The sequence below is a fragment of the Balaenoptera ricei genome, chromosome 4 (genome assembly GCF_028023285.1).
Source record: "Balaenoptera ricei isolate mBalRic1 chromosome 4, mBalRic1.hap2, whole genome shotgun sequence".
Lineage (NCBI taxonomy): Eukaryota > Metazoa > Chordata > Mammalia > Artiodactyla > Balaenopteridae > Balaenoptera > Balaenoptera ricei.
In genome coordinates, this window is record NC_082642.1 from 115,969,030 (window position 1) to 115,995,595 (window position 26,566).

At 38.5% G+C, this 26,566-nt stretch overlaps 1 protein-coding gene across 2 annotated transcripts in view; it reads right to left on the reverse strand.

Moving 5' to 3' along the window:
- Positions 1-26,566, reverse strand: part of EPHA6 (EPH receptor A6) — an 853,164-nt gene that overhangs the window by 24,652 nt on the left and 801,946 nt on the right. For both annotated transcript variants that reach the window (XM_059921344.1, XM_059921343.1), the window contains one exon: positions 7,086-7,235. In XM_059921344.1, coding sequence (XP_059777327.1) covers positions 7,086-7,235 — 150 coding nt within the window. The remainder of the gene's footprint in view (positions 1-7,085; positions 7,236-26,566) is intronic.

The window sequence follows — 26,566 nt, forward strand, 5'->3', positions numbered from 1 at the left end:
GAAACATAATCAAACAAGTGCAAAAATTCCCTCTGTAATATGGAAGGTTGAAATAATGGGAATGGGCCTTTAGCAGTTTACTGTATCTTACACAGATCATTACACAAGGACCATTACATAATAAAGTAGAGTTTGGAAAATCTAATCAGTGACAAAAATTGGAAATGACTGGACTCTCTGAGTCATAAAATTATACTGCATTTGAGGTAAGTGGATTCTACACATTCACCATTCTTGGCTGAAATACTGACCTATAATTGAGAAAGGTTATAAAATTATGAAGACAAATACGAAATATGGTAAAAGGTTATTTTCTTCCTTCTCAAATTTTGAAAAGAGGGATCAATTCAGGTAAGGTCAAAAGGTTATTTCTAACCACATCATCTATATAAAAAAGTATCCTAAAGCTGAACTCTAATTTTTTTCTTCAGGTAAGTTTCAGAAAGCAATCTAAAGCAAAACTCACTATTATATAAAAGCTTTTGAAAAGTAAGGAGAAAAAAACCCCCAAAACAATGAGGCAGTATTATGTTTCCTACTAAGCCTCAAATGAGATGTTCTCTGATAGTGGTTCTCTTTTTGGGAAACTGAACTAGCTGTGTAGCATATACTTAAATGATACCATACCTAGAAGGCATTTGGGTTTCAAATTGCTTCAAGGTGAATCCTTCCTTCCCTCCCTCCCTTCCTCCCTCCCTTCCTTCCTTCCTTTCCTTCCTTCCTCCCTTCCTTTCTTTTTCATTCATTCATCCTTTCTTTTTTTTCTAAAACAGCAGCATGTCAGGGAAAAAAACAAAACAAACAAAATCCAAGTCTCCAGTCTTGCATTCACATCATTAGTTTGAGCTAAGTTGCCTCTCATTTATGTGGTGCTAGTTTTTTTCGTACGTACTAGCTCTGTGGGGATTTGATTATTTAATGTTGCCTGCTGTTCATGTTTTGCTTGCATTTTCTTCGGTTAAGCACATTACACAGTGTAAGTGTTGGAAGAACTGCAGTGCCCTTGGTGTCCTCTTTGGAGCCAATGTAGCTCCTAGCATTACAATGTACTCCTATTATGTAGTAAACAACAATTATTTTGAACTTGGATGAAAATAACATAGAACATTATCCTGCAGTACCTTAAAAAAAAAAAGACAAAAATGCTAGAAAACAGCAAGGAACTATACAGCTTCAATGTGCCTGTGACATGTTTCTGGTAATAGGCTAAATATATTGATGATTAGAATTTTATTTTAAGCTACTGCCTTAAATATTTTTAAGAAATATAATAAATATAGTACATTTTATAAATTTTTAACATCAAGACAAAAAAATACTGCAGAAAAGATTTATAGTTCCAAACGATAGTGAGTCAATCCACATTCTTTTGCTGACAGGAAACAATGAAAACACTTCTCTTGTGACACAGTGGCATACATAATTAAAGATGCTTTGATCTCATTATGTAGAGCTTGCGTGATATGGAGACTCCTTTGAAAATTAGACTTCTACGGTATAGCTCAGAGGGTAAAAGCATGCACTTAGGCGTAAGTAGCGGGCTTCAACTTCAGTTCTATCGTTAACCATCTAGTAACCTTGGGTAAGTTGTTTAAACTTTCTAGAAAGCCTCGTATCTACAAATGGGAGTAAAAAGAGTATCTATCTTAAAGAATTATTCTGAGGATTAAATGAGCCAATATCCTAAAATACTTGGCTCATAATAAATTCAGAAATTGCAAGCTATGATTATTACCATTGATTAATTAAATACCTTCTATGTACCAGGTGCTTTATATACGTTATCTTTCACTTTTTCAAATCCTGCAGTTGAGTATTTTGAACCCCATTATAGACAGTGTCTCAGAAAGCTGAAACCACTTGCCTAAGAGTACATGGCCCGTGAACTGCAGAGCTGGGATTTCAACCCCGATCTTTCTAGCTCTAAAGCAGTGGCTTCTAACTGGGAGTGATTTTTATACTCCATCTCTGACTGGGCAATGTTTGGGGGCAGTTTCGGTTGTCATGACTGGGAGGGTGCTACTCGCACCTAGTGGGTAGAAGCCGGGGATGGTGTGAAAGATGCACAGGACAGCACCCCTGCCCGCACACCACAACAAAGGATTATTTGGCCCAACAATAGTTCCGAGGTTGTGAAACCCTGCTCTAAAGCTCTCATGATCTTTCCACTACACCTGCTGCCGCACTAGAATATAATGATGCACAGTGTTAATATTTTGGTGCCATTTGATACTGCAATAAATAAAACTGTTCTTGAAAACAATGCACAGAAAAGAATACTATAGTGTATCTCTGGCAGCACAACTGCTTTCCCTTGGGGACTTCCTTCCTCACTCCACGTGATTATGGGGAAATTGCCAACCACAATGCTCCACCCACCTCCGAACGCACATGCTGGTACCTAAACCTTGCTGGGCCGATCCTAGTGTCCATTCCCTGGCATGGTTTTGGTTCAGAGTTGGGTAGAGCCCTAACACAGCCAACCAGTCTTCTCTGGGATTGGTGTATGAATTTTCACAGAGAGAAGGTTTCATTCTGCTGAGGTTGCTAAGCTGGAATGCTGAACCCTGGAGCATAAAGAAGAATAAAGCAAAGAAGAAGACCTTTGCAATAGGAGAAAATGAGGTCAATGGACCTAGTGCTTGGGAAGCACTAAAAATCCTGCAGATCCCCGAGATATAGCACTGCTCAACTCCTTCTTAGTCTCATGAATGAAAAAATTTATTTTTACTTAAGTTAGTTCACATTGAGTTTCTGTCATTTATAATCAAAAGTACCTTGAATAATAGAGTATGCACGCTTTTTTGGCATATGCTAAAAAATAGCTATGTTGCATTCACACAATGTTGTTTATATTAAAAAGGAAAAGAAGGCCTGAGGTCCACTCTTGAGGAGTGTACATTCTACTTGGGGGCAGGGGCAAGACTTAGGAATGCCAGAACTTCATCTCCTCCCCTACACAGAGGGCTCCTTGGCAGCGGGGGCTGGATTTTCCAGTTCTCCATCCCCATCCACATGCCCAGTGACTGGCATGTGTTCAAACTGCTGAAAGGCTAAGCAGATGGCACCTACTGTTACGTTTGGTATGTCTTTTATGGACTAGTCCTGGGTACTCTGTGTTTTCTCATTTCCTTATGTACATTCCTAATGTACATTACCACTGACCTTTGGGAAAATCATTATATTATTCACGAAAATAGATTATGTAAACTCAGAATCGTTCATTGCAATGAAATATGCCACAGTCTGCAGAATGGAGGGACTATTTCATGAAAACTATCTGAAATTTCCTAAACTCATTTAAAATCCTAAAGCATGTTAACATTCCATATTCAACTAAGCCCATAAATTAAACTCACCAAAATGTAATAAAAATATAAAATATTAAAACAGAGCATAGTTGAATTTTTACTGTCTAAAAATGACTTTCATTATTTAAAATACACCTTGGTTGCATAAAGTCAAACACAAGACTGAACTTCGATCAAACATGAGAAATGCAGGACAAACAGGAAATAACTAATATTTGGAGAGAGCAGCTTGGAAAGTTTTGATTAAGCTATTTCTGCTTCCAAACAGAAATTCTGGTTTCAGGATCTGTCACAGATACTATGACTTCCAATATGTTAAGCTAAACAGAATTTCAACTCTACTGCAGCAGCAAAGAATATTCACAAGATACATAAAAGATATTAGCTCTTAGTACTTTCCTCTCCTCTTGTATTGATCTGAGGACCTAGAGGGTTTGGCTTTTTATTTATTTTCCCCAGAACTTTTTGTTCTCCTCTTTTCAGATTCTTGCTTGCATATTCTTTAGTAGCCACTCAAAGACCATGAAAATAACCAGCTTAGCCCTTACCTGGTCCTTGAAGAACAACCAAGCTCTGGGTGGAGGGAGCATTCAGCCTTGTGCTGTGGGCATTGGCAACCCTGAACGAATGAGGATGGGCTTAATGTCCAGGAGTCTATTCCTGGCTGCAGCAACTTCTTCTGATTCCAGGTATAGTCTTTGTGGCCAAATGAGGTTTAATAGACGGAATGGCTCTGTAAATGGTCATCTTGGACACAGATCATCAACACACATGGCCAGAATGGCTGGGTGAACTGTTGGGCACGATCCAGGAAGGGAGGAGTTGACAACAGGGTTTGGACTACGCTAGGCAACAATTAAGAACAATTTACATGGGGGTCTGTGTTGGAAACTACACATTTGGGCTTTTTCTCTCAGAGGCTGCTCTCCTAGAAAATCTGTCTTGCAGTCTGGTATCTTCCCTTGTACATGCTCTGCTCTGTGGAAGTCCTATCGGATTTCTTGTACCTCCACAGAGATTCCTAAACTTGAGAAAAGAACAATCTGAATCATTCCTTTCCTGAGACAAGTATGATAAAACTATTTCTCCAGAGATTATAAAACCATAGCATGTTACTGTTAAAAGGGATATTAAAAATCATTCAACCTAGTCCTTTCATTGTATTTATTGGTCATGAAACTGAGGCACTTTCATTGTTGAATTATAGTCTACATAACGATGGCCGTGGTTACCAAATTGGTGGTACAATGTACCCCAGGCGGCAAGATGATATTCCAGGAGGCAGGAAAAATAATAGAACTTCTCTTTATGTTTATTTGTCTCATCCTATTGTAAGAAAGACTATTTATGCATGTCTGATAAGAATGACTATGACTTTTATGGCCATAATGAAATGACTGTTACAAATGTATTTGGCAATATATATAATATATTTAAAATCAAACCCTTAGCATTTCTTATTCTCCTTTCTTGCTTTTTTCCCCCAAAGCAGTGATTATCAGGTTACATATTATATATTTTACTGATTTACTTTGTTTAAAGTCTGTTTCCCTCTTGCTAGAATATAAACTCAATGAGGGCAAGAAATCACTGACCCACAGACTGTGAACTAAACCACCATGAAAGAGGCAGTTATCCCTTCTTCTCTTCTCCTTGCCCATAACGTCTTCTAAAAGGTTACTAGAATTGTCTTCTAATATCACTGTCAAAGCACTTACTATGTGATTCTAGGGAAATCATGTCACTTCTCTAAGCCTCAGTTTCATAACCAAGTTCAACTTGGGTTGGACTAGATAATCTTTATGGTCCCTTCCAGGTGTAACACTTGTTTTCTGTTGTATCTCCACTTCCTGAAACAGAGAAGGCACCCAATGAATATTTTTTAATGAAAAATGAATATATTAGTACGGTAGTACTTGTATACAACGTGCAAATGAGTATACATGTGTCGGTTGTGAACGCTCAAGAACTTTTTACTGGCAAGGATGTATTATTAGTAAAGCTTGGAGTCCTCTGAGTTAGGCAATTTTTTATTTTACATCTGTCAGGAAACAGGTTAAGACAAGGACTAAATGGAGTACCAGTTAAGGAGGGCACTTGAACTGAGGGCTCTTCTGTGCAGTGAAGACTTTAACTCATCTGGAGGACTTTTAACTCATCTGGGAGGACTTTTTATTCTAGAGATTTGCTTGAATGGCTTATTTTAGTCATGTCAAAGTAGGACAGGCAGGCAAGTGTTATTTTGGGTTAAGAGTAGAGCAGGAACTATGGTGACTGAATCCAGGGCTTCTATTACCTTGGATAACTGGTTAAAGAAAGATGAGTTCTTTCTGGGAGAGAAGGGACGAATTTCTGCTTCTGGGATTCAATTTTAAGAAGAGCTGGAGAGGTGGTCACAAGTTGCCCCAAACAAGGCCCAGAGACAGGAAAGAGCAACGAGGTCCTTCAAATAAAATTCCCTGAAGGACAGTAAACTCTAGGCAAATGACCTGGATCCCGAAAGTCTAAGTGTTGGGAGTGGAGCAAAGGCTGCTGATTACGGCGTGCTCTGTACTTAAGGGCAAATGTTCTGCAGGACCGAGCCACCTGGCTTTATGTTTTGATGATGTGCTTTAAAGAGCAAGATTGAGCAGTGTTTTATGACCTTGAACCTGCTGCCATGTAGGTTTCTGGACCTGGTATTCTCCGCAGAGTCAGTAGGCACCTACAGGACTGAGCAGGACCCAGCTTCTAAAGCAACACTCCAAGGCAGGGAGAAACAGTAGCCGTGGTGAGCTAACCAAAACCCAGTCTTCTCTGTGTCTGGCATTCAAAAAGGATAAACCTTCTCTGTCACTGAACAAACCCTTAAGATACTTGGACAACTTGAGGTGGGGGTAAAGTAATGAGTGTGAGGTGTGGAGGGGTGGCTCAAGCAATTGAATGGAAAACAGAGAAGAGATGTGACAGGAGTTGACTGTGTTTAGGGATTTTCTATAGTCATATAGTCTTTGTTTCCCCTTATGAACATTCAGAATCCCATTAGAGCTGACTTCCCATTGCCATTGACTCAGAAACCATTAGATACTTGGAGGAGGCAAATGAGTAGACCAAGTCTCAATTCTGGGATGAGGGTGTGGGATATGAAAATATATTTGCAGCTCTGACAGCACATTTACTTGCATTGTCAGGATACTAGCATATTTTGACTACCTTGGACAGTCCCATAGAGGTCAAATGTGTGTTAACTATCCTGTTCTATAGTATTATTAGCCACCAAGGTAGTTTTTACAGATAAAACGGAAACAAAACAGATTGCAAAGAGGGTCATGCATCTCAAAAGAGCTGTACTAGATGACACGTATTGATAATCCATTGCTTGAAAGCATTCAGTCTTTTTCTACTAAGGGATATCTAGTCTACATGAGTTTGCTCTTTACAGTGGTACAGTAAATTGCTCTAAGGAAGAAATGAAAAGTAAACATTATTCATTGTTTTTTGTCACCTGTAGGCCAAGGCTATTGCATGAGCACAGTCACACTACCTTAGAGTGATATATGTGGAAGTATCAGATGTAAGACATAGATCAGGTACTTACGTGACAAAGTCCATCAGCTGGCCCTTATGACACCAAATACAGCTCAGAGTGAAAGGCTGCTCAAGTTTGGCCACAGACCCTGACAACTCTCAGGAAGATAAGGGCTAATTTGAGTGAGGGCAAAAGGCGTTGTTTCCCCATCAATGCTAATATGTCTGCATTCATACAATGGCAGTTTAACTATGGGTGGCACTTACGTCTTGGTTAGACATTTCCCAGTAAGGTCTCTCTCCGTAGGACATGACCTCCCACATGACAATGCCGTAGCTCCATGCATCACTTGCCGAGGAGAATTTTCTGTAGGCAATAGCTTCTGGGGCTGTCCACCTTATGGGTATCTTCCCACCCTGGAAAACAAATTGGAGACTTTTTCAGTTGGGTCACAAGTGTATTAAAGATTGAAGTGGCATTGCAATTAAATATATTTTATGAGAGAGACCTAAACACTGCATGATAGCATTGGCATTTTAAATAAAAATAAAAAGAAACCAGAATAATATTAAAATGTTAGAAATATATTTCCTATAATAGTTATTCAGTGAAAACAGCTTTAATGGGAAATAAGTCACACTTCAGAAATATTTTATTTCATTCATTAGAGAAATTTATTTTCACTTTAGAGTCACACAATTAAATTCACTATCATGCCATTTGAAGAATGTTCCAGATTATAGGACATTAAAGCTAAATATCATTCAACATTCATTAAACATTGTATTGCATGTATAAATAATAATGATAATAAGTTCTAACTTAATTGAAGTCAAATGGTTAAATACAGAACTGAGACTTTTCTCTAAACAATTTAACGTTTATCAGAACTTTATTTCCTTTCCCTTTCGCTCTTTTTCATCTGCTACGATTACGTTTCTTTGAAATTTAAAAATCCTTGAACATTATACAAAAGCCCCTGAAAAAGATATCTTCCTTAGAACTCTGTAGTCTATATTTTTGTTCTATGGTCAAGTTAACATTTGAACATATTAAAGAGACTAAATTGCATGAATTTAGTCTATACTGTTCAGGTACTAAAGTCGGCTATTGCGTTATACTTATTTTTTTATCAACACATTACATTTTATCTCTCAAAACACTCTATAAGTCCCTTCTTACTGTAATGACAAGAATAAAACTCTTCACGCATTTGATTTACAATTTTTGAAACCTGCAGCTCTGAACAGCAAGTTGAGCGAAGGAGAGCAACCCTGGCGCCACTAGATGGCGGAAGAGGACAACGAGCGGCTCCCAGACGGCGGTCTCCTACCCCGCGGAGAGGGCTTCTGTCCCCAGCAAATGATTTTCGACAGTCCGAAAACCCACCACGATGGAATTGTTTTATCATTATCAGCACCTTCAGGACCACATCATCTGATCACCCGCTGTGCTCAAAGTCTGGTGTTAGGGTGAGTGGGGTGGAGGGAAATAAAGGGTGCATTCTCTGGCCCTTGAGGAATTCAGGGCGAACATCTTTAAAGAGGAAGCCGTTAATCGAGTAACTGAAACACTACTTATTTAGTAATCTAAACACCACTTACTTGAAGGGAAAAGAGATTCACCCGAAATAGGAATAATTAGGTTTCACAAGGCAAATGAGAACATTAACAGAACCTCACTTTAAAGACTTGTGGCAAGGAATTCTTTAAAGGAACCTTGGGGGAAAATACCTTGAATTCAGTCCCCTCCATTCACAGGTGAGCAGACTGAGCCCAAGGTTTAGAGATTTAGAGACTCTTCCCCACACTGTTAAGCACATAGTGTCAACTAATGTTATCATAGTAGTATTGTGGAACATTGCTATAAAGATGCAAATATTTCAGCATGGGGGAAAAGTTGGGCCAAACTAACTTTCATGTTTTAACACAGAGTATCTATAACCGTATATCACAGTAGTATAACAGAAGGGAGCCTGAAACCTGGGGTTTTCACCTTTTGGGGCAGCACCAAATTAAGTGCAGGAAGTTAAATTTGCAAAGTTGGTGATGGAAGTTTAAGAGGGTGGTGAGTCCGGGAAGGGGAGGATTCATTCTTAAACCCCAAGTAGAGTTGCCAGATAAAATATAGGACCCACAGTTAAATTTGAATTTCAGATAAATAACAAATACATTTTTTTTTTGTATTAGTATGTCGCATACAGGAATTATTTTTTGGTATAAGTACGTCCCAAATATTGCATGAGACATATTAATACTAAAAAGATATTCTCTGTTTACCTGCAATTCAAATTTAACTGGGCATCCTATATTTTTATTTACTACATTTGGCAACCCTTAACCCAGGACATTAAAATAATTCAGAAATGGGAACATTGTAAATGATCCAAGAGAACACAGTGTTCTGAAAAAACTAGGTGGTCTATGCCGCAGGAGGGACAAGGCTATTCCGACTTGTATTCGTGCACTCGCACTGCAGCGGCCTTTGCTTTAGTGTGTGTTGTGGCTGAAGCTCCTCAGGCTTGTGGCTCTGCTTTTTTTAAAAACTTAATTAATTAATTAATTAATATTTATTTTTGGCTGTGTTGGGTCTTCGTTTCTGTGCGAGGGCTTTCTCTAGTTGCGGCGAGCGGGGGCCCCTCTTCATCGCGGTGCGCGGGCCTCTCACTATCGCGGCCTCTCTTGTTGCGGAGCACAGGCTCCAGACGCGCAGGCTCAGTAATTGTGGCTCACGGGCCCAGCTGCTCCGCGGCATGTGGGATCTTCCCAGACCAGGGCTCGAACCCGTGTCCCCTGCATTGGCAGGCAGATTCTCAACCACTGCGCCACCAGGGAAGTCCTGCTTTTTTTTTTTTTAACATCTTTATTGGAGTATAATTGCTTTACAATGGTGTGTTAGTTTCTGCTTTATAACAAAGTGAATCAGTTATACATATACATATGTTCCCATATCTCTTCCCTCTTGCGTCTCCCTCCCTCCCACCCTCCCTATCCCACCCCTCTAGGTGGTCACAAAGCACCAAGCTGATCTCCCTGTGCTATGCGGCTGCTTCCCACTAGCTATCTATTTTACATTTGGTAGTGTATATATGTCCATGACACTCTCTCACCCTGTCACATCTCACCCCTCCCCCTCCCCATATCCTCAAGTCCATTCTCTAGTAGGTCTGTGTCTTTATTCCCGTCTTACCCCTAGGTTCTTCATGACCTTTTTTTTTTTTTTCTTAGATTCCATATATATGTGTTAGCATACGGTATTTATTTTTCTCTTTCTGACTTACTTCACTCTGTATGACAGACTCTAGGTCCATCCACCTCACCACAAATAACTCAATTTCATTTCTTTTTATGGCTGAGTAATATTCCATTGTATATAGGTGCCACATCTCCTTTATCCATTCATCTGTTGATGGACACTTAGGTTGCTTCCATGTCCTGGCTATTGTAAGACACTTAAGTCAGGCTCAGGCTTCTTTCAAATATGGAAGCCACACTTCCAGAGAATGAATACCAAATCTGTAGATTTGACCTCAGAGCAGATGCAAGAGGAGCAGTCTCATCGAGAATTTCTGAATCTGGATATTTCTTGGTCTCTTCTGGCAAACAGTACGTGGAAGTGTGACTTGCTAGTCTGCTGGGCTGTTCCTTTGCTAAATAAATCTTTGTGAGTTCTATCGAGACAGGCTAAACAACGGAGTTAAGGGTTATTTTATGTGCATTCGCTTATAAATGACATCTCATATAAATGAGTCACATATACATTTATATTTCCTATAACTTGGTATCACATATAAATGATAACTTTATCACTTTCCTTCCTAAGATTTTACTTTTTTCCTCAAGGGGAAGATATTACAGAATGTTTGATTAATAAGCATTGCTACATGTTATGGACTGAATTGTATTCTCCCCAGAATTCATATGTTGAAGCACTAACCTTCCATGTGACTGTAATCTGGAGCTAGGGCCTTTGAAGAGGTAATAAAATTAAATGAGGTCACGAGGGTGGGCCCTAATCCAATATGACTGGTGTCCTTCTTAGAAGGTGAAGAGACACCAGAGGTGTGCAGGCACAGGGAAAAGGCCGTGTGAGGGCACAGCAAGAAGGTGACCACCTGCAAGCCAAACAGAGAGGTCTCAGGAGAAGCCCAAACTGCCGATACCCTGAATTTGGATGTCCAGCCTCCATAACTGTGAAAAATAAATTTTTATTATTTGAGCCACCTAGTCTATGGTATTTTGTTATGACATCCCTAACAGACTAATACACTACCCCCATTAAAAAAACCAAAATTTTTTCCCTAAGATGAGCAACAATGCAAAAAGGACAGTACATCTTTATTTCAGATTTTTTCCCCAAGTGTCATATTGTAATGGAAAGTGTGAGTTAGAATAAATCTTAAAATATTAAATATGAAAAATTGGCACAGAAGTCTTAATGTAGGAGATACTATTCTCATTAACAAAAACGCATGGTAACATGAACCTGACAGTATGCACAAACTGCAATAATTCTGAGCATATATGGGATGGAGATAAGAAAGCATTCAAATCTTTTTTTCTAATGGGAGGATCTATACTAGATATAGTTTATATCTAAGTGCAAGATGAGACAGAAAGGAAGATGTACTTAAGATTACTGTATGGTCTGTACTGTCTTTCCTACTTTAGAGGAAACTCCTACTTTAGAGTTTAGTTCTTTAAAAAAAAAATTTTTTTTTTTAATTGAATGGACCAACAAACTCCTGTGGCTTTATCTCATCTACTTATTTTTGCCCATGATCTTGAATCATAGACAGAGGTAATGCACTAAGGTACTTTTTTTTTTTTCTCAAAGCATTATTAACCACCAGATGTTTGTTTCAGGTTTCAGGAATGACCAAATAGTACTTTAAATTTGAAATCACAATCATTGGAACATTACATGTTGCTTTGCCATATGTTTGTGAGAAAAAAGAAGTTACCAAAGATACTAATCAAAATGGCTGAATGTAACTCAAAAGTCTTCTCAGTTACTAATACCCGCCTTATGCAGCAAGCTTAATCACTTAGGGAACAAAGGAGAAACAGGAAGTAAGCAAACTGGATATCACTACTGAGAAGTTTGTTAGCAAACCTTTTTTCTGTTTTTCAAGTCATATCCAGAGCTTGATTTCTAATAACTAAGTAGGGAGACTGTAGCAGAAAAAGTGCTAAAGGGGGAACCAGGAGCCCTGTGTGCCTGTAAACTCTCTACCCCTCATGGAGTTGTATTATAGTTGTGTTTAACTCACATCTGAGTTTTAGAACTTAATCCTCTAATCTTCAGCAGAGGGAACAATCAGTTGAAATATAGTAAGGTTACAGAGGCTTAATACTAAAACCAAATGGAAAAATTCCATTGAGAAAGAAGAACACAGTAAAAATCTCGTTTCTCATTCAATGGATTTCATGGTTATCTTAAAGGCAAATGATTTGAATAGACACCAATTTGCCAGCAGACTTTCCTTTTATTTCCTCCATCTATTGCTGTAGTACCCAAACTCCAATGAGTATAAAAATTATAGTACAGAAAACATATATACCATGCTTAAAGATTAGTTTAAGGAATTTCTAATGGCAATTTTGACTAAATAATGTTTTTCCTTATGAGCTTTAAATTCTAAGTGAGATGCAGCTCTACCATAATCCATTGTGTGACCATGGGCAAGTCTTAACTCTGAGTCTTTTATTTTAGATATGCAGAATGAGGGGACTTGATTCAATGATCAGAAAATAGTAAACTATAATGAGTTTTAATATCTGCCTACAGTGTCTCAGCTCAGATTATATTGTAAGGAGATAGGCCATATGAGTTGGTACCTAAACTGTGTGAACAGATAGCCTGATGACAGATAGCAAAGGAGAGAAGGACACTCTTATATATCCCAGGTCAATGGTCACAGTGACCATCTTGGGTGGTAAGGAAGAGTTAAAATAACCACTTTTGTTTAAGAAGGCAACAGCATGAATAATACATTTTATGAAGGTATGGGATGGAACCAATATATTGCCTTTTTCCCTTTTTTTTTTTTTAACTCTTAATAGGTTAAAATACTGTTAATGAGTAACCATTAGTTATCTGGAAAACTCATTATGAGGAAACTTAGTGAAAGGGGCGTTAATGTGTTTCCTGAAAGATCACTTTACATTTTACTTTCTTGTCGGTGGGATTATCTGTGGCAGAGTGGCCTGGGAGTGCTAATGGGGGAATCAGCATTTTGGGGTGTTCTGCTTCAATTTGTTACGGTGTCCTGGGAAGTCGTAGCAAATCACAGAAAGATCTCACAACAGAGTAGTTATACAAACAACTCTCATTAAGGGGATATTCTTCTTTCTCTTGAGAATTACTGATCTTGAGAAATAAACCCGTCTCTGAGCATCTCTTTGTAGTTTGTATTCCCAAATCAACAAATTAAAATATTATAATGCACAAATATTATCTTGTGCAAATCTTTTAAAATGACATCCCCACCCCCTCTCAGAGGGGCATGTGCTCTCCTCCTTCACTGAAATTTGCTGATCTAGGGCAACTTTGGTACTTTGTGAAGTTTTATGCTCTTCTGAAATATGGGGATAATATCTGTCCTTCCTTGAAGAAATACTGAGGACCATGATGCAATGAATTCTTTTGTAAAGAAGAAAGCTTCTCATATTTTGGCTTCTATGTATAATTTATTAAGGGAATTAAATGAGATAGTACAAATGAAGCATCTCTTAGCTGTCAAAACATGGTAGGCACTCAGCAAATATTATTTGTCTCCTTAATTCATGTATTTAAATTTGTCTTATTTTTGGACCTGCTCGGCTTCCAGCCCAGGCCAGCATCCCAGTTCACTCATCTCGAGTCACTGAGCCACCCCCTACAGTGTCCAGGCTCAGGGGTGATCTTCTCAAACCAGAGGCACCAATTCTGCTGAGGGACAGGCTCTGACTCAGTTCCTATAATTTAGACCTTGTCTTGTGCAGTTTGGGGAAATCTGTGTATCTTGGTCCAGTGAGTTTGGTCCCATGTCTGCATTCCTGCTATTGCCCCACCAGTGACCTTCCAAGACTGAAGACATATCTCATTCCTCTTATTCTTTCATAGGTAGAATTCTGTCATTAAAGAACATTATCTATGGCTGAACATTATCTACGGCACCCAGATTTCTGCCTACAGATGGACCTGCCTGATAATGATTCTCTCTGGATTTCTTTCCTTTCCTGGGTGTTTCTCTTCTCTTTGTAGGTACAAAAAGGTACAAACCTTTTCCCTCAAAAATGCACATGTAGATACACACAAGACTTTGCATCAGTATCATGGGATTCATAGGTGTTAGACTGAGATACTTTTGCTATAAGCAAAAGACTCTTTTCGGCATAGTATTTTTAAAATGTAAGTCACTGGTTAATAATAACCAATTTTTATAGGATAACCAGTACTGTACAAATCTATGGTAACTAGCATTGTTTTAGGCCACAAACATATGAAATATACCATTTTAGCATTTTATGTAAAACAAAGACTTCTGAACAGTAGTTTCTTGTTCCTGTGTGGGTATTCACTGAGGTCTCAGGGTCTTGGATTTTATGAATCCAGAACTCACAAACTGTTTGACCTTGGCTGAAGTAGGCCTGCAGTTAGGTTTTTCATGGCTAAGTTTTTTTTCAAGTGAACCTAAATGCCTTTCGACAGGCCACGGGCTCTCCAGAGCATCACCACGCCACTCCACTATTTCACCAAGTCTTTCATCAGACACACTTGACCTATTTCCAGCGTCCTCCTGGCTCCTGCAGGCATTGCGGTTCCCCCGGCCCTACTCTAACTTTAACCCAATCTCCCTGTTCTGATGATGAAACAATTATCTACTTCTGAAATTTACTTACACTGTGTTTTTCATAAGGAATAGGACAGGTGAGAAACGACTTCAAATAAGCACGAGTAGCTAACTCCTCTTCAGCTTCGTTTTCCATCCACTCTCTAATGAAAATTCTTAACTATGGAAAGACTTTCTCATTTTTCTCGCCTCACACCATCTACCTAAAACTGCAGTCCATTTTATTCACTGTCTAAATGTATAAACAGCTCAGTGAATGCTAATTGTTTTGTTCCTTTAATGCAGTGGTGCTTATCGTGCTGTTCAAAGCCTCAAGAATTAGAATCCTTTACCTGCTTTCTCTTAAATTGCTCCCTAAAATAATTCACTGCCCTCTATTTCTCAGTACCCTCTTTCGATGGGAATATAGTTGCTACATCATTAAGTGAATAACACTATTCTGGGGGATATCTGTTAAATTAGATTTTCTTCTCCATTTTATAAGGTAGATGAAGTAGGACACAATGTTACTATCATGTGGGAGAATTAATCATATACATTATTATGAGAATTGTCATTGTATCTGAGTGTAGATAACCACTGACAGGAAAGGCAATTGAAAAAAACCAATCTATCATTCATTATGATTTTACAAATATACTGTATGGTAAGGTCCCAAGAGGATAGCTGATACTAACAGAGTTAAAAATACTACTCCTACTTTTCTCTGGACAGTACCACTCTTCCTTATGTCACCCCACTCTCCTCTCTCTCTCTCTCTCTCTTTTCATTTTAATCCAGTTCTTCAGAAGCCTAGCTACCCCCCTACTTCTTCCCCAGTGTACTTTAATGAAGCTTTCTTAAAGTTTTCATCTATAGTTTTTATGGCAAAGACCTATGGAAATTAGCATAGAAGTAATAGTTTTCTAAAAATGTCCCACATAAATCATAAAGGGGAATAAAGGATTAATTATTTTGGGCCATTAATATTGAGACATTTAATACATTAAACACTAATATAATATATAAAACGATAATATAATTCTTTTTTTTTTTTTTTAAATTTTATAGCTACTTTTATTTTTATTTATTTATTTATTTTTGGCTGTGCTGGGTCTTCGGTTCGTGCGAGGGCTTTCTCTAGTTGCGGCAAGTGGGGGCCACTCTTCATCGCGGTGCAGGGACCGCTCTTCATCGCGGTGCGCGGGCCTTTCACTATCGCGGCCCCTCCCGTTGCGGGGCACAGGCTCCAGATGCGCAGGCTCAGTAGTTGTGGCTCACGGGCCCAGCTGCTCCGTGGCATGTGGGATCTTCCCAGACCAGGGCTCGAACCCGTGTCCCCTGCATTAGCAGGCAGATTCTCAACCACTGCGCCACCAGGGAAGCCCGATAATATAATTCTTCATGCATATAACACTTGAGTGTTTAAAAACATTTTTATCTGAATAGCCTCAAACTGATGTATACCACTAAAGAGCGAACACTTTGCTTTCATATCAGTTGTCCTGTGAGAATAATGATAATAAAAAGCACTGATTAATACTTAATACCATCCATCTCCATCTACAGTTGGATGCTATTTATTTGGGGAAAAAATTCAGATCCTGTCTTTAGGAAAAGAGATTGCATAAAATGAGGTATGTCTGTATTTATACCAGTATTATTTAGAAACCCTGTTTGAAAACAAATATTCAGAAAGGATGGACAAAGTGTTTAGGACTCCGGGGCATACACAGTGGTGATTCTCATAAACCCAGGGGTGCCTGCTTTGGAGCGAAAGTGTACAATGTGGAGTGAGAAAGCGACTGTGAAGCAAAACCCCTGGCTTCTAATCTCTCTTTTTTCTGTAATTTGTCGTGTGATCTTGGGCAAGTTGCAGATTCTCTGTAAACTGAGGGGTTGGACTGTGTGATTTTGCAGTTCACGTGACGTTTAATACTCTATGATTTGTCAAAACACGTAATACCCCAGTGAGTTAAAACAGAAGGGACCACCTCCGCTTCTGCCTGAGGAAATGTAGCAGAAAGGGTTAGTGCCGAGCTCAGTTGCTCCCTGTCACTGTTATGCCCACAGGCGCTTTATACATTAAATCAGACTCTTGACAGATCCACAGTGCTCCGACTGAACATATCTGAGAAGCAGGTCTCCTCTTGTAGCTGTCACGTGCAGTGTTGTGCTATATCAGTTCAGAGAGGAACCGTGACCTCAAATTACCCATTTTCAGAAAGGCTAGCTCTGAGCGTAACCTGAGGAGGCGAGGCAAGGTGACATAATGACATCTTTACGGGCAGTCTGTTTGGGACCAGCTACTCAAACCGATGAACACTCAACAGAGGAGAGGGCACAGTCTTCTGAAAGACTGAGAGAGATTTGCTCGGTGGGAAGGACAAGGCTGAGGGGCTCGCATCCAAAGGTGGGTAAGAACTTGAGAAAATTCTGGAAGTACCTGGAACTGGAAATACCAAAACAAGGTTTAATGCAAATAAATTCTATTTTAAAGGTAGGCTTTGGCTGAGAGAATGATTAAAGTGCTAGTATTCCCAATAAGTTTTAAAGTTGGGATAAAATGATTAAAATACGGAGAACAGGTTTCTTATATCTTCAGGTTCTTAGTAGAGCCAATTTGTACAAACCTTTGTTCATTCCATTGTTCCAGCGTGGAATGCTGTCTTGTCAGTTTTTCCTCCGGTGCTATTTTGTCCATGACTGAAGTGATTACTTCTCTTCTGCCTGCCTATAACACCCAGTGTCTGCTTGCTTCATTTGGCATTTACCAACACATACCTTCTATGTACTCTTTGGCTTTTAAAATTGTGAATGTACTGTCTTCCCAGAAAGGTTATAAAAATCTTGGAGGGGCCTTTATTCTTCCTTGTAATCTCCTTTATAGTATTTAGCATGGTGCTTTGATTATAGTAGGAATTTAATGATTATTTGCTGAGGGGATGACTGGAAGGGATGAATTAGGCAAATCAGGTAAAATGAAAAGCACAGTCTCGGAACCATACTGTGTAAGTGGAATTCAAATTTCCCTTCTTCGTTCCTTCTTAGTCATCATTACGAACTTGGTTAATGATAAGGAAAATAAAGGAAATTTCCCACTTGAAATTTTCAGTTGATAAAGGGCATTGCCCAGAGAGGTGCTGAAGGTGGCATGATCCAACATTTTTTCAAAACACATCTCACATGCCAGGGCTCGAGTCACAAAGACGTCCTCCTTGTCCTCAGGGAGATCATGTTACAGTAGGAAAGACATCGACATAAACGAATAATGGCAGCACAGAGGGTAGGGGCTCTAACAGAAGTCTGTACAAGATGCATCTGGCAGCAAAAACGGAGGGTCAGCTGTTTGGGATGGCTATGGGGAGAAGCAGAAAGGCGTCATAATAAAGGTAATGTTTCCGACAGAGTTAAAAGAAAAGTAGGAGTTTGATGAGTAACACAAAGAGGCCAGGGCCTCCTTTCAGAGAGAACAGTCAGTTCCAAGCACAGAGGGGTGGAACAGCATAATATGTTCCAGGAATTGCAAGTTGCCTAAAATTGCTGTTCATTAGAGTCCAAGGAGGAAGCCAGTGGCCGTGAAGTTGGAAACATCAACAATAGCCATGTCTCTGAAGGCTTGGTTAGACATTTAAAACGGTAGGCAATGGGGCTTCATAATGTCACCATAACCTGAAATGTGTTCCTAGAAAACAGGATTTTACAATTCGGATGCATCTGTCATGGTTTCTGTATGCAAAATTATACACAATTTGGTTTGATTTGTTTGTTTGTTTTCACCTTAATTTTGTTGTGGCTTAAAGGTCTGCATCACATAGTAAAAAGATGCTGTAAATAAGTCAAAAAAAATTTTTTTAAGTATAAGAGATGACAGGGATCCTAAACATCTTTTTTGACCTTTTGCACTAAATGTCTAATAAAAAAATGAAATTACTTTTAATTTTGGCAGAATCACCTGCAATAAGTGTGTGCAACCATGCGTCATACCAAGCAGGTTGAAAGGTCTAATTTTACTTGCATAACATATTCACTGTTTTACAGCAGATTTTCCCAGTGAATAAATTTTGGAAAATCAATGCTTTTAGAATAAGCTTCCAGCTTGTTTTGCTCAGGCTTAAATATATCATTTGGGTTCTGAAGCCTTGTTCATTGTGGACAGCAGATGGCTCTGGAGGACATCGCTGGAACACTGAATAGCATAACGTGACAGAATATGGATGTACTTGCTACAGGTAGAATGAAGCAAGGAACCATCTCTTCCACCTTCAAATAATATGACAAAGGCAAAGTTTTAAATGAACGAGAGCCTATCTAGTTGTGGGTGGGGTCTTTTAAGAGATCAACTTGAACTTTTATGAGCCCTTTCCATTTTACCTTGAATGTCTCCTCGTTCTTTCTTATTTCACTCTGTACACTCTTCTCGACTTCATTTTTTTTCTTCTTTTGTTCTCTACTGTTCTGTTTTCTTTTACTGTTCTTGCCAACAAATATTTTTTGTGTGTTCAGAATACAATTTCCCTGAGGCAGGGACTTCACTTGATTCTTTGCTATTTTTTCAGAGCTTAGAAATGAGTCTGAGCATAATAGATACTCTATTAATATTAAAGGAGTTGGAGATATAGCATAAGATCATGACAGTGCTTATCATCTAGTGGGTGACACATATTAAAGGATGTTATGAAATATGACAGATGCCATGATAGGGGAGAGTCAGGGAAGGCTTTCAAGAAAAAATGATGTCTAGGCTTGGACCTTATGGAAGATTGGAGTTAGATGAATTGAAGAAAGGAGATCAGGGATGGGGGGAGGAAAGACTGGTCCAGGCAGGGAAAAGAGCAGGTACACAAGACAGAGTATAACAGATTTATAGGTACTGAGAGAATTTGAGTGCAATTGGAGAGTAGAGTGTGAGATGAGGGAGCGGGGAGAGATAGAGGCTACAGAAGTGAGCAAGGCAGTGATCACGAAGGGCTTAAAAGATCATGAAGGATTCCTAAGGCATTTAAAGGATCTGGACCTTTTCTTTTGGCAATGGAGAGCCATTGAAAGACTTCAAGCAATGGGGTGATAAAAATAGGGGTTTTGTTTTGTTATTTTTAGATCACTTTGGCTGCATTGTGGATGGGGAATAGGGGACAGATAGAGGCAAGAGCAGAAACAGGAACATCTTGCCATCTCTAGGAAGTTAGTAGCATTACTCAATAATCCTATAATAGCCACATACAGCACCAAATTTTTATACATTAAAGACATCTATTTCAATTTCTCTGATTAGTTATTTGCCATGTTCCAGAGAATAATAGGATGACATTTACTCTGCTTAACATATCTAAATGGAGAGTCCATATTAATTATACATAAACAAAGTTGAGGGAAGAATATTAAAAAACTAATTTTGTAAAATTCTCAAGCACCATCCTGAAGCATCATTTATACACACTTTAAATTTATGTATTAGGGAAAATCCTCTAAGGACCTGCTAATTAGACTAGGAAGATTTCTTATGATATTTAAAATTAATAATGCCATGTTTAAAAACATTCTACCTTTTCCCTATTTAATCCATAGTGATTTTTGTGTGCTTTAGTCTATATTAAATTCATAGTTTAAGCAGTTTATCTGAAGGGAAGAAGGGCCAATGTCCAACTTTTTGTTTGTTTTTTCTCACATATATATGTATACTAGGTAGAAGAAAGAAAATTCACTCAGAAAGGTTGTTTTCCAGTGTTGTCAGTTATGAAATTCTATAGGATCAATTTTTAGTTGTTTTTCCCCTTCTGACAACAAATTTGCTCAGGGGAAAAGACTTCACATGGGCTCAATGTTATACTACAGAGAAATAAACTGAAGGTCAAGTTTCTGAAGCAATTCAAGGCATCAGATACAGTGGTTATGGTTACCATAAGCTTCATCCATCATTTAAGCACAAAAGAAGATGATTTATTTGTATTTTTGACATGGTGGCTTTCATCTATACCCTTGGTTTTAATTTTATGTTTTGTTTTGTTTTTTAGTTCACTGGTGATTTTAAAGCCAGTGTTGGTTGGAAAGCTTTATGTGATGTGCAAGTTGCTATCTATTCAGTTCTGCTTGTCATATTATTGCTCTAAGTAAACATCTTTCACAGCATTAAACTTGTTGTCATATCTTTCTGGTAAACAAAACTGAACTTAAAGCACAGCTCTGATAATTCAGGAAGAAAAAAATCTACTTGTAGAAAAATACCTGAGATGTTAAACCCAAAATACTATTTAAAAAAATGACATCTTAATTTGCAGGAAAGCTCCTTTCATTTGAGGATGGCTATGCTCATATTTTTCATTTGAAACATGAGCTTGGTCATCTTCAGTTAGTCTTGGGTAGACTTTTGCTAACAGTCCACAACCAGAACGATTTGGCCCAGTTTTACGTTATTGACAGGCTCTTCCCCAATGGCTTCTATCTGGAATCTAGAGGAAGTTTCCTGCCAGCGTTGTAGCGCACTAGCGTGGCTGTCGGCAATGCTTCCCCAGGGCTGACTGCTTTCTGTCTGACTTCAGCCAGTGCTGTCAATCTTTCACTTTCATGAGCCCTAAAATGATTCCACCCTCCCTCTCCTAAGTATCTCTTAAAAAGGGAAGATTAACTTTTATAATTCAAGGAAAAAGAGACATCTTACATTTAGTACAGCGGGTGCGCACGTTGATGATGATAAAATGGGATGATAGCTTAACTGTATTAAACTTGGATATCTTCATTTAGGACTTTTTGGTTTGAAGAGAAAGTCCTAGAGGTTTTAGTAGTTCACCGTGTTAAATGATGGAGCTTACGATCTAACTGGTTAAAAAACATAATGTGATTCAATCAACCCATGGGAGCCAAAGCCAGGATGACTTGCATGCCACCCTCTAAAAGTATAACCATTGGAATGACAATAATAAGAGAAAGAGTGATTAGGTTTCTGTACCCATTATTGTCACAGAAAAATACTGAAAACTCATCATTTTTAGGAATTATAATAACTACATTACATTTAAAATAAATGGAAAAAAATCTACTTCTAAAAGTTTCTCTCTTTGCTTAGATTTATAAGTCAGGGCTCTTAGGGTTTAAATTTTTGCTGAAACATGCTGCGACTCTTCTTGGAAGCATCATGTTTCTAAGAAAATTCAAAACTCCACACTTTTATCCCTTTTCTAAATACTCATCTATTTTGAACAGATGTTTAGTTTCCAAAAGTATTATGGAATTTAAATATTGCATCCATCTTTTTTTAAAATAAAACTTTCTCATTTTGTCCAATGGAAAATTTCAGTAAGTAATAAAAATATTCCTCATTAGTGTTTCCCTTGTACCAAATCACTTCACAGCAGTAAAGGAGAAAAAGTTTTCTCTATTCTAATACACTGATCTTCACAAAGGTTGAAAGATAATAAAATATCTGATAAAAATGCATAGCTTTGACCCTCAAAATCTGTGTAAGTGAAAGGGGAGTGTATATTTCTGAATGCTAAAATCTGTACTGCAATCATATTTTCTTGGCAGGCTGATTTAAGGAGCTCTATATGACAGTCAAGTTATACTATCCTTGACAGTACAATTGGGTGAAAAATATTCAGATCTGTTTTTATATTTAATTGGAGTGTAACGGTCAGACTGTCAGAGAAGGATACTCTTGCCAGCTGTCAGGAAGGGCTACTTTTGAGAACACTGAACTAGGAATGTAGATACTTTACATTATTTTCAACTTGGCACTCAATTTATATATTTAGGGAAATGGCTAGGTATCTCTATAGAATATTTCTACCACTTATCATGTAAGGAGTTGACTGCATTACACTTGATGGGGGATGGAAAAGAAGGAGGAAGGGATTACACATAAATGTGAATATCAAATAAGTATAAATTATACTGTACAACAGTCAAGAAGGTAGGTCATCATTATCAGACAAATACAAATGGTAATATTAAATTTTACTATTTAAAATGAAATTATATATGCAGATGGTCTATGATTGTGAGAACTATGTTAGACTATCAAAATACACAATACATTACAGAATTTTTGTATTTGTTGCTAGTCTGAGATATATATTAAATATCAGATATAATAAGTGCTCAATAAATATTTGCTAAAAAAACATCACTAGCTGTCAGTGTACTCTAATTCAGGAAAATTAGTAACTGAATGACTTGTCTGGCCCTTTAATCTGATTCTCTGCCCTCATACCCTCTGATCTCCCCAAGAAGGAATACTCAGCCATCACTAGCATACAAGCTCTTTCTTAAGCTCTGGGGCCACTACTACCCCCATACAAGGACTTCTTGACCCTAAAATCCATTAACTGTGACTAGCACAGGTTGCTTGCCTTCCTGGACTACCCTTCATGTCCTGCTGTCAGATGCTCTGGGTACTATGCTCTGCTCACCAACAGGGAAACCCTTTTCTTTACCCTATGACACAACCCACCTGCCTCCTGGCCTTTGGCCTGTGATGTGGCCCGTGCGAGGTTTCCTAACATTCTTTTCCTTCCTAATGCCTTTTGCACTCTTCTCCCTGCTGTGTGAGGCCTGGCCTGCCATGGTCTACCACTAATGGAATACTGGCTCTGAAAACCCACATCTTTTCAGAATTGTTTTTCTGAAAATCCATTTGTTGTGGTTGGATTATAATATGCAGTACTAAATATTTTGTGATATTGAAGAAAATTATATATATAATATACATATTTGTATGCATATCTTGTATACGTGTATTGTGTGTGTGTATGTTTGCATTTCTTTTTCCTCTATACCCCACACTTAGATGTTGTCATATGTTAAAGGAGACGGTTCTTTCTTAGTGGCCTTGACTTTTGATATTCTGTTCACCTGAGTTGAAGAAGCTGATTTCCTAAAAGTTTCGTAAGTATTAGGGAATGTGTCAGCTTCTGTCAGTCTCATCTGCCTCGTGGACCATTGATGCCACCCCTGAGGGCTGACCGGGCCCTTGCCTTGGGAATGCCAAGTCCACCTCTGCGCATTCAGTTCCATCAGCGATAGGCTCAGAATTTGTGACTTCCACCACTCTGGACTTGAATGATACACCACACTGAAGAATGTGAAACCTGACATCTCATGTGGTCATTGAAGGTGCCAGTTCACTCAACTTGGAAGCACAGGGGAATTAACTCAGAATACGGTGAACACTGGCCAACGGAAACAGGAGTCAGGAAGGAGTTGCACAGAGAAATTCCTCCTTCTTCCTTCTTGCCATGAATGATTTCAAGCATGGTTTCTCCATGCAACCCATCTGAAGAAGTTTTGCATGGTTAGTGGACACATCTCTCAATTGCTTTTTTTTCATGGTCCGTGTGAAGAAGCAGCAAGCACAGAGGTCTGTTGTGGCATCTCTCCACATTCTTCCTTGTCTCACCTCTGTTCTCCCTCTGTCTAGATGCTCTGGTTGGTACCTCCCAAATAAAGCCTCATCATTTTAAATTCTTTTCTGAGGCTCTGTTTTCTTGGGAACCTGGGCTACGACAGTTGCCACAGAATTAATATTTCTGCCATCCCTTGAAAACTGAGGGTATTTGTTCTAGTCAAATGCAAGTTCAGACAAACTATATTGATATTTAGTTAAATGCTTACCTGAACATGTGTTATAGTAAATTGTGGCATAAGAGAAATAGCTGCAAAAGGGATTAATTTTCATGTGTTCTAGACATTCCTTGGTTTTTCTGTGAGGCATAGTATATTCTTCCAGGCCTTGTGTTCTTGCTAAGTTTCAATTTCTGAGTTGCATTTGGGAACTGCGTATCAGGATCCTTTTTGTGTGTCCTACACTTCTCTATTTACTATCCAGGACAGTAAAGTGTAGAGGTTAAGAGCTCAGGCTCTCAGGTTGCACTGCTTAGATCTGAATCCTGCCTCTGCTACTTAGGAGCTGTGTGCCCTTTGGCAAATTTCCTTACCTCTCCATACCTCAATTTTCTCAGCTGTAAAGAGAAGATAATGACAGTAACTTATAGGGATGTTTTGTAGATTAAAGAAGAGAATGCATCTAAAATGCTGTGACAGTGCTTAGTTCATGTAAGAGTAATTATTAGTATTATTTCTTTTCATATTTAGTCTCTACACTAAACACTGTGCAGGATACACTCATAAGAAAAATGTCTGTCATTTCAAAAGGGGAAACAACGTGCTATTATCTGTTATATATTCTTTATCTCCACGAAGAGGGAAGGCATCATAGTATCAATATTTGTTGCTAATTGTAAGTATCTGCAGGGAGTGAGGGGGAATAAACTAGTTCTCCAGTGGAACACTCTGAAGTATATGCTTCTGAAATCTACTGTCTATATACACCTGGGTATTCTCTTCTAGTGCTACGAAGAGAACTCCACATGTGTCAGAACTCCCAGAATTTGATCCTATTCTCACAACCGTAAGAAATGCTGTTCTCATGGCATTTTCCTCACTGGCTGTGTAACACTAGGTCACTGAAACTTTTGGGGAATCACTCTGCTCATCTGTAAATGGAAGATAATAATTCCTCATGGGTTTATTTACTCATCATGAAGCATTTATTGCCAGATACTGGGCTGGAACCTGTGGACACAAAGATAAATAAGGCCCGGATCCTATACTCAGTTTACTTACTGCTAATAAAAACAGTTGCCGCCATTTTCAGTCAAAGAAAATGAAGATCAGAAAAGGCAGGCAGGAAAACCATCCAGGGCAACATGGCCAGCAAAATTGCCAGATCTAAGACTCGGATGCAGGCCTCTGCCTTCAAACCAGTGATATTTCCATTATATAATTCTGCTTTCCTTTTGTCAACATTCAATAAAGTATTATGAATAAAATATTCTATAAATGTAAAGAGCTTTACATATTAACTTTATTGTGTTATCTTGAAACATTGTTTCACCTTTTTAAGCACTAAAGTGTCCTCTTTCAACTTTTAGAGGCAAAAGGCAAGTAGAGGTAAATTTCCCACAAGGAAGAAGAATTTGTAGGTGGCAAAACAGTTTCACAAAAAACCTTTACGTCAAGAAGTAGATTGTGAAGCAGCTCGCTTGTCACTAACTTCTTTTCTTCTTAAGACAATGACTATTTCTTTATTAGTAAATAAATGAATAAAAGAAACATATACACTGGCTATTTTTAATGCTTTGCTTTTATCTTAAAAATTCATTAATAATTTAACATGTTTACATTTAAATGAAATAAACATAATTTAACAATAATTCGTTTAACATGCCAATAAAACTAAGGACAGCTGCAGTGTATAAAAGGGGTCAGAATACTCGTTCGACCTATTTTGGGCGTGTTCTTGGGAAGTTTTAAATGGAAGCACTTTGCGGAGGAAGACTGGCAACACTCTAACAACGTGTGCGACAGACTGACACAATGATTGCTGGGATGCAGAGTGCCCCACACCCTGTCCGTTCAGTCGAGTATATTAGATGCTCTGGAAATTGATAACACACCTCCAAGCCAAATTGCACCCTGACAGGTTGATACCAACTTCATCATGATCTAACCAGTGGATCCCTGGAAGCGCTCTAGAACAGGCGGCCCTATTGAAATTGCACACATAAATCAGCTGAAGTAAAAACTCCTTTCATGACCCTGAAACATTTCTTGAGGTCTGGAACACATCCATCTTTTAAGGTTTTTACTACTGACGAAGAGACATACCCACTCATTCCTAGAAGCAATATACTCTCATATCCTTATCTTTCAGGTTACAGAAAATGGCCCTTATTTTTGTAAAAGGATATTAAAGTAGGGCTCTTTCTATCTCAATTATAGCCAAGGCCCAGAAAGGCCAAGGAGTAAAAAATAATACACAGTAAGTGTCCTAGGTTACAAACCTCTCCTACATTACAACAAGGCTTTATAAGAGAGATTCAAAAACAAAGGAACAAAATCACTGGTTTTGTCACCTGTTGCTCAGTACCCAGA